Consider the following 9,532-nt stretch of genomic DNA (forward strand, 5'->3'; position numbering starts at 1 on the left):
CTTCTATAGAAGTATCTCCAAGACTCAAACTTCTAAATGCGCTGGTTAAGCCACTTTTCAAGGATAATTAAATGGCAAAAGCTAGTCTTTGCTGCTTAGACAAATAGTTTATTTGCATAAATCGTATCTCAAAGACAGACTCCAACACAACCGGACCCTACTCAAAAAGTGCACCACAAGTTGCAACTTGCAAGTACACTGACTTCCCTGGTTCATGTATTTTCTTCTAGTAACCAATGAGTCCATGAGCAGAACTTAGTGTCGGTTGGTCATTAAACCAACACATGGAGAAAAAATTTGTTCGACAGAATATGGGAGAATTACTACTTTAACTAGTCAACTGCAGTCCATCTACAGACTTAGCAGGAAAATTGCAGAATTTCAAGTCCATTGCTAAATGCTAACACAATAATAATGACTTTATAGGGTTTTTTCTGATGATATCGGGAATGTACACTGAGAAATGAGAACCACCTCACTACTTGGAAAAGCGATAGTGGGAATAATAATTCCACTATTTATGTCAAATGTACAAAATGAAAAAGAAAAAAGAAAAAAGAAAATGTAGTACATTGTTCAGGGATTTGGAGCATATTCGCTCAAAAGCATCTGAAAAAGAAAAGTCCTATGAAAACCTGAGCTTGTCCCTGAATAGAAGTCTTTGAGACATAAACAGAAACTGAAACAGAAAAAGGAAAAAAACATTCTAGCCTCCTTCAATTTATTTCCCGGATGTAAGATACAGTCATACAGATTAGGCACAACTCCATCTTAACATTGTGCGATTGGATTGGCGCTTTTTGGTGGGACAAACCGACAAATCACAGCCTTCACAGGTTTCCATATATCTTATAGACTTATACACTGCCTCATTTCATGTGGGAGAATAGTTATTAATGTTTAGGATTTCATGATAAGACTTGCTGCTTTTGAATATTGTCGAGCGTAGGCCGTGTGCTAACCTTCAGCCCATTTCCACAAGAGAAAGAAACTATATACGAATGTAAAGGCCCAAAAGCTCTCATAACCTGTGACAAACTTACAAATCGACCCTTCCGTCCCTCTCAATGATCAGGTTAGTAGGATCAGATCATAGGTGTAGAACCCGAACTACATTACCAATTCATCTTCTGTTTGGCTTCCAATGATTTCCAATTGCAACCAGCTTATGCTCTTCTCTGTTTAATTGACTTAAGTGTTAGGTTATCAGTATTGACACATACCATACTAGAATTATTATATTCAGTTTCAGGTTTTATAAAATTGGTAATACTAGAAATATAACCAGATGTACACCCTGTTAAAAGAAATGAAGATCGTCAGTGCCATATGAATAAATAAGTTTTATGCCAAGAGTTGAGAAACGTTGTAGAGGTGAAATTCTGTAGCAATCCAGCTTTTGGCATCTCAATTGTCGAGTAAACGGCAAATGCAACCATTGGTTCTCACATGGGGGCAGTCGAACAGCGAGCTTCATAAATTGGTTCCTTCCTGATTCCTCACATATTAGTCACTGACACCTGTATCTCATTCTAACCAAAGCACACAATGAAAATTTTGGTGGTGAAACCACCTAGTCACCTACCGAGACAACAATAGCCATGGAATCACCTTACTTTTAGCATTAGGAGCAACAAAACTCTAGTCTCTTTCAGGGTAAACAAGCGCAGCCTTAATACCGGTAAAGGAAAATGCTAAAACAACTAGTAGAAATTCAATAAAAGTACTAAACTAGTTCTTTCAGTTACTGACAAAATTCGTATTTTCATTACTCATTCTGCAATTTAGTTGTATTCATGTAAACTGATATGTACTTTAAAGCAATTTATGAAAAGAAGAATCATGTTTTCTGTAAGAGGATACAAAGTATTGTCATCGGAACGGAATCAGGCTATAGTTCACAAAACCCTCCAACATTTGCTCTCTACTTATGGTGAGCCTCCACGTCAGACATTATCTTCCGTGGTTTGCTCTTCTTTTGCTGATATTTGGCATATGAATACCACACACCACCAGCAGTGTTGATGACCAACCCAGTCACATTCAGGGCATGTACTTGCACACCACCAAGCAAGACAAAACCAAGGGTCTGCATGGTAGAGGAATAGATTCTTTTTGTTATGAATCACTGCTTAAAGTACAAAACCGGAAGCTATTTTAATCAGTAAATGAAGCTATGTACTCACCGTGGACCCAACCCCCTTAAGAACTCCAACAATAGTTGTTGTGAGAGCTGAGTTTACTATGGTACACAAGAACATGGTGAAGTTGAGAACGATGCCCATCACCAATGAAAGAATAAGTATCACTAAAAATGACAAAGAATTAGCCTGCCAATTGGAACAAGTAATCAAAAAAATCAGAGGGGATGCACCAATCACTAGTACCTCAGAGCATTGTACTAAAGATATACAATCAAAAGCAGCAAATATTATAAGGGTTAACTAGTATTACCCCCACCCACACACACACACACTAGATGGGAAATTAGGGTCTCAGAATGGAGTTGCAAAGTTTACACATGTACATCTCAGCCCGCTCAGAACTACAAATTTGATAAGGAAAGCTGAATGAGATAGATTTGGCACTAAATAGACCAGCATTGGACCACGGAGCTTCTTGCCTAAAAACTAAAGGCACCTAAGGAAACCGAACACTAGCAAAAATGATATTTAAAACTGCATTCATAGATTTTCCAATTTGTAGTGAAAAAGAATCATATTCAGACCTAACATACTACACCCAATATGAATCATGTTATTCAGCAAGACCACAAGCAAGAACACACCAGGAACACATACAGCAACAAACTCCATGGTTACAAATTGGATGTAGGAATCAGATTTAAAAGTAATTTTTTAACAGAAGATACATAATTACCTTCCAATTACATTTTTTTCATCGGTAAAATTCAATTCAGTGATGTGATAAAACTATAATATTACAACTTTACAAGTAATAGGCCACATAACAAGGAGCTCCGTCATGCCCAAGAAGATCCCCTCTATCCGGTTACAAGCCCTTTTATAGTACAAGGGTATGCCAGTTACAAATAAAGTCTAGATAGGTCACCCCCTATGAAACATGGGTTAGCACATGACATTTCTTCTAATTACATTAACAGATAGATACTGAAAGAACATTTAAAATTATACTTAGAAGTTGAGAATACCTACAAGAAATGAACAAGACACATTAACTGATAAACATAATGTGTCTGACCTTTTCAAATAGCAGCGACAACGACGTTGGAAATTCGCCTGTGACAACAATAACAACTAGCAGAAATGGAAGTGACAGAAGAGAATTATAGAGCATCAGTTCAACTGATGAAAGCCCATCATCAGCACCAGACTTTTCAACCAATATCAGATACATTGTCTGCATACGTTATCAGACATTAGTATTGTTGTAGTAGTGGAGTGAGAAGTGAGTAGTGACATATTATCACAAAAAAATACTCAAACCTGAAAGAAAACTGAAGTAAGCGCCATGCTGTATCCAAAGAGATCAAATGAAAAATCACCCACTGCTGCTATGACGACCCCTACTGCAGTAAATATAACGGAAAGAGACACCTGAAGAAACATGTCAGAAAAAAAAATAAAAAATTACAGCAAATAGTTTGAGCAGATACTTCTCACAAGAAAAAGCAGATGATCCTTGCATGAGACGTGCATGTCTGACCGTAATAAGTTCGAGTTTAATTCTCTAAATAATACAGGGCCCACAATGGGTGCATCATCTTATTCTGATAATCGTCTTTCCTAAATATGACATTAGACCTGGCAGAATAAGCTAATCTTTGAGAGGAGATTACTTCACAATGTTTCTATTTTTTAATAAATTAAATGTAAATAAAAATAAAAATAAAAAATTAAACACCCTTCACTCATCTCAAAGTGGGCCCTATAAGGCCATCTCAAATGCAAGCATCTGTATTTTGACAGGTAGCATAGGATAGACAAGTTAGTGTACAAGTGGGCCCTATAAGGTCATTCAAATGCAAGCATTTGTATCTGAAGGTGTCCAGTGGCTTACCGTTTAAGACTTGGGAGGTTGAGCCCAAGGTCTTAGGTTCGATTCTCACCTTCACCAGGAAAAGGGGATTTGAGGGGTTTAGGGAATAAAAGTTTGAACTATCCAAAAAACAACAACAACAACAACAACACCGTAGGAAATTCGTGTACATGCAGTTGAAGGTTAAGTGGTGGAATCCCATACTGCTACTATTTAGCATTTTGTAAAAAGTAGATCACCGCGCAAAAGATTCGTCCCCTATATGTCCTGGTGAAACAATTTCACCGCCAGTGTTTCAGGCTCTGCAAAAACACACCAGAATCAATGGCAAAACAAAGCGTACCACCACAACTATGGCGCTGCCTACTGAAGTATTCGTGACCATCGTTCCCTATAGGTTACACTTCCTTCTCATTTGACCCTCCCATTTATGTTCTCTCCCACTTTAAGCATGTATGATAAAGTTATTGCCAACATCAACCTCCCTCTAATGTTCTAGTTGGTGGCCGCTTACCGAATACTCCTCTCCTTTGCCCAAAAAAGACTAACTCTTATATATTTAGCTATGTTACATGGACACACCGTATTTTGAAAAAAATCCGTGTCGGATACGTATCCATGTGTCCATGTCGGACACATATGGGACACATATTGCATGTGATTTACCTCAATTTTCAATATTTTGCCGTGTCAGAGACTTCCTATCCGTGTCGGATACGGACACACCTACCCGCGCCAATGTAACTTCGCTATTTAGTAAGCTGCTCAGCTATGTAGGTCGATCCTAATCTCTGTTTTCTATGCGAATTTTCTCCATGATCTGAGGATGACTCTCAGACAAGGATGCTTGAAAGTATTGCGCCAACAATTGGCGCCGGTTATTCAAACCTCTGCTGTAAAAGGCGCTGTGAATTTGGCATATTGCGGGACAGGCACCACAGCATCCAAGGTAGTAACTTTTAGTCCAGCCACGGCCACCCAAAGCGCCACTTCAGTAACCTAGCACCTTGCCTCACCCCTGACAATATAATTTCAAACTCAGATCAGGAACAATATTCTTGTGTTAGAGATGTTGAAGAAAAACAAGATCGATGGAGGATCGAGAAACAAGGACCTCGTCCTTAGGCTAGTCTGCTTAGATTATGAAGATATTATTTCGTATTGATCCTTGGTATCGTCGATGACATCAACTGAGTAGAAGGCAGTATAGCACATTGTTTCTGCCAAAAGTCCCCATGATGATTAGCCTCTCCCCCCCATTTTTTTATTATTTTTTGCTGATTAATTTAAACATTTTTCTGTGGTGTACATGCACACACACTAATTCATCAAACAAATCTAGAAAAGGATGCATAAGGCAATCCATGAGGGTTTACCCCTACACCCAAATGTCTCATTTTCATTTCTCCTAGATGCTTCCTTGGCTACCATAGCAAGCACATCACTTTCGTCCAAGCTACCGAGCGGAATAGTTTCTATGGCTCGTGCTATTGGGTGGAACAATAGCTATCACCATTTATCCTGGAGAAAGAAACTTTTTTTTGTTTCGACCGATAAGACAATAAATTTAAAAAAGCAATGTGATTGAGGGGACACTATAACCCATTTACAAGCAAATTATATGATAATACAGCCATCATTACAGATTCCACAGTTGAAAATAACAGCATCAAAGCACCATAGACATACCCAATACCAAACCACAGACTTGATGTTGCTTACTATGTGATCAAATGACTCTTTCTTATCTTCAAAAAGCCTCAGCCAAATCCCCCAGTAAATGGCGTGAAAGAGGACTCCCCACATCAAACGACTAGCAGTGGAAGTCTAGAACATTTCCAACTTTTGAGGACATGCACCAAAGTATCAAGTATTACCTGACAATGACACAAAGGAAGAAATCATCTCCAAATTTCACAAGTAACAGGACAACTCTTGCAGAGATATTAGACAGTTTCCTCAGCCTGGCAGCAGATGGCACACCTATTCACCATTAATATGCCTATTTTCTTCTGATTTATCAATAGTTGAAGTCCTACCCCAAATCAATGACAGAAAGAAAAAATCATACTTCAAGGAGCATTAGGACTCCACACCTTCTTTGTATGGCAAATCAAGAATACCAATTTTAAGTTCTGAAATTCTTTTACCTTCAAGCATCATACATGGATCTGCAAGTGAACAGTCTTGACCACACCAATGCCCCATGTCGGGATCGTCACTGGTCCTAAGACCACTAATCAGCTCAAGGAAAGAAATTGCTAGTTGCATTTCTCTTTCAAAAAATTCTCTTCTAAAATTCAAATCCCAATAATGGTTATCATCCTTTAACACAATATGTTGCTGAACCGTTCCATTCTTATTTCTAGCAATAGCATACATCTAATGAAAAGTTGCTTTAAGTGGCCTATCGATGCACCATATATCATCCCAAAATAGAATGTTACACCCTATGACGACTTTAAAACTGATCTGCTCCATCGTGTTCTTACAATTCATACGCCTTTCTGAAGAGAACATCCATATATCTTAGTGACCTTCTTTGCATAACAGCGGTCTGTCCCATACTTATCTGCATAAGCTCCTTCCAAAGTGCATCTCCATCACTCAAAAAATCTCCATATCCATTTGCAGAAAAGAGATTTGGTTAAGGCACCTAAAATCTAGAACTCCAAGTTCCTTTAGCATGCAAACTTTATCCCAGGAAGTCAGATGGTATCGATGTGCACCTCCTTGAGTTCCCTACAAAAAATCATGCATGGTCTTCTCCAGTACATTGGCCACACTTGTCAGAATATCGAAAAATGATAAATAATAAATTGGGAGTCTAGAGAAAGTAGAATTAATCGAGACGATTCTTCCACCCTTACATCAATATTTTCTTTTTCATACAACCAATCTCTTGGTGGACCTATCAATCACGGGTTCCCAAACATGTTTAGCTTTATAAGGAGAAGCCAAGGGGAGGCCCAAGTATACTGAAGGACAAGATCCAACTCTGCAACGCGACAACTCTGAGTAACATGACATACCCTGATCTATTAACTTTGTCGAAATCACTCTTGCTGAAATCAACATGCCACCCAGAAATTGCTTCAAACAATCAAACCAGATGAGTATAGACTTCAAATTCTGCATTTGCATTTCGTCATGATCAATGAAAACCAGCTGTTTTATTGCCCCCGCTGATTCTAGCATTTTTAAAATTTAGAGGTCCATTTGAGGGAATCATTGGAGAATGATCTATGGTGTAGATTCTATATATTTGAGGATACAGGTCCATACATAAGCAACACTGAAGATGGCCAAAAGGACCTCGTTACGAAGTCACTCTATTGATATTGTGTGTAAACACTGTTTCCTTACACTGGTTTCTTGCATAAAGTGGCATTCCTACATAGGTAGTTACAATAAATGTGATGTTTATGATTTTGGACAAAATGGATGACCACATACGGATTCCATCTTCCTAATTTGAGATCCTTTCTTAAAGTGATGACTGAGCTAAGTTTGATCAAGAATGAAGATGACCACACCTACTAGGACATGAAAAACTTGATTATAAAATACACCTTAGCTCTTTGTACAAAATTTCAAGACCCGGTTCTATCAAATTATAACCAAATTAACAAACCATAGCAGTGTATGCTTAACAGTACCAATCAACATATTTACACATAAGGACTTGTGACTTGGCCAAGAAAACGGTATGTATCCGTGCTTACAAAAGAAGATCGGATCGCCTTAAGGTAGCCTTTTCAGTAACGATGGATATATAATGAGAAAGCAAACTTTGATGTGGTATCAATGCAAAATGTCCAGCCACATACCTGTCGTGACGGCCTCCCCTTCCCAGAGAAAAATCCAGCTACCAAGACAGCAAGTGGAGTAAGTCTTTTGAGTGCAATGTACATGGGAATATTAACCCCTTTCAAGCTTGCTAAAGCAAATCCAACGTTGGCATTGTAGAACAATGAAAGTGGTAATAACTTCTTGGCAGTCACCATGTTTAGTTCTTTTACTTTTGCGTACCCCATAACTCGTCCAAAGTGTATAAGCAAGGCTGTCGCAAGTTGCTAAGACAAATTTACAAAAAAATGAATACATAGATAAAAAATAATAATAATGTATACTCGAATAAATGAATACCTGTAGAGTGAGAAGTGTGATTGAATTTGAATACTGCATCAAAACTGCCTTATTGATGAAAACCATTGCCATAGAAGCAATCCCATATGAAAAGGCTGATAACAAACTATACAATAACACATAAACAAACTATCACGTCATCTACTTTATAATAATATAACAACGATCAACAAAAACTAGTACCTCATATAGGCTGATGCTTCAACAACACTAGTGCCACCTTCCATCTAGATCGAGTGGTAAATAAGTAATTTACTCGGGTGAGAGAGGAGGTCTCGTTTTTCTTGTTTGGAATTTTGTAGAATAGTAAAAAAGTGACAAGTATATTTTTGGGGGGACAGCTGGCGCCGTGAGATTTGCATGGATTGGAGGAGAAAAGGAGGAACGAACCCATGTGAAAAATAAAAAATAAAAACTAGTAGCTGTGACCTGTGAGTGAGAGAGATCGGTCAAACAGTTAACGGTTTTTGGACTGGTAGAGAAGGGTATTTCCGTATTTCACGTAAGGAGATTTACACGTGTCGTAAATTGTACTTAACTTTCAACACACTATTCTATCTTAGAGTGCAGAGCAACCAAAAAAACACCAAAATTTTGAACCAAACCAAACACCAAGCAACTTTAGGAGCAACACCAAAAAAACACTAAGCAACTACGCGGTTTTGCCAAAACCGCGCCATATAGCCCACGCGGTTTTACCAAAACCGCGCCACTAAAACCCAACTAACAGGCCCAAGCCCATGCGGTTTTGGCAAAACCGCGCGGTGTTCGCAAAGCCGCGTGTTACTTCTATATATACGACTCAAAGCCGCGGTTGATCACTTTTACCTCTTCTCACAATTATAAAATCCTCTCTTTAGTTAAAAAAAAAAAATAAAAACCTATCTAAAACTCTTAAAATTTGATATGGATCTTTTTGAACCTTTCGACCCGGTGATGATTGGCGATTATGTGAGGGCGACATTGGTGATGAGGAAGTAGAATACGGTGGGGAGAAGGCGATGGGGGAAGAAGAACCAGAGGATGTCGCTACCGACCGATAGACATCCCTATGTACGGAAGTATCGGATGAACGACTTTGATTGACAATTTGCACTTGGAGAAGCACTTGATATGGAAGTTCATAATCTTCTACACGTGATACAAAACACGGTCGAAAGCGATGGCTAATACTTCGGGTAATTAATTAGTTTTGATTAAATATTTTGAATATTAATTAGTTGAGTTAGACCAATTAATTATTTATTTATCTTATACGCATTATTTTTTTATAATCAAAGATGTTGTTGACTCACCGAAGTTAGATCGGCTTTACTTGGTGTTAAAGAGTGGTGGAAGGTTATTAGGAGTTTGGATGAGTTTG

At 38.3% G+C, this 9,532-nt stretch overlaps 1 protein-coding gene across 2 annotated transcripts; it reads right to left on the minus strand.

The window, feature by feature from the left end:
• Positions 1-1,598: 1,598 nt before the first annotated feature.
• On the minus strand, positions 1,599-8,595 carry UTR7 (UDP-N-acetylglucosamine (UAA) transporter family). 2 transcript variants are annotated; one of them, XR_015218095.1, is made up of 8 exons: positions 8,353-8,595; positions 8,170-8,275; positions 7,851-8,096; positions 3,468-3,578; positions 3,223-3,381; positions 2,187-2,330; positions 1,864-2,089; positions 1,599-1,671 (listed from the first exon to the last, which is right to left on the minus strand). XR_015218095.1 is itself a non-coding variant. In XM_086601041.1 (7 exons), the coding sequence occupies exons 1-7, from the start codon at positions 8,394-8,396 to the stop codon at positions 1,925-1,927; spliced, it is 975 nt and encodes a 324-aa protein (XP_086457167.1). In that variant the 5' UTR covers positions 8,397-8,595; the 3' UTR covers positions 1,745-1,924. The 2 variants fall into 2 exon arrangements, 1 of the variants encoding a protein (XP_086457167.1); XM_086601041.1 differs by lacking the exon at positions 1,599-1,671 and having other exon boundaries at positions 1,745-2,089.
• Positions 8,596-9,532: the final 937 nt, after the last annotated feature.

The sequence above is a fragment of the Coptis chinensis genome, chromosome 3 (genome assembly GCF_015680905.1).
Source record: "Coptis chinensis isolate HL-2020 chromosome 3, ASM1568090v1, whole genome shotgun sequence".
NCBI classification, from domain to species: Eukaryota; Viridiplantae; Streptophyta; class Magnoliopsida; order Ranunculales; family Ranunculaceae; genus Coptis; species Coptis chinensis.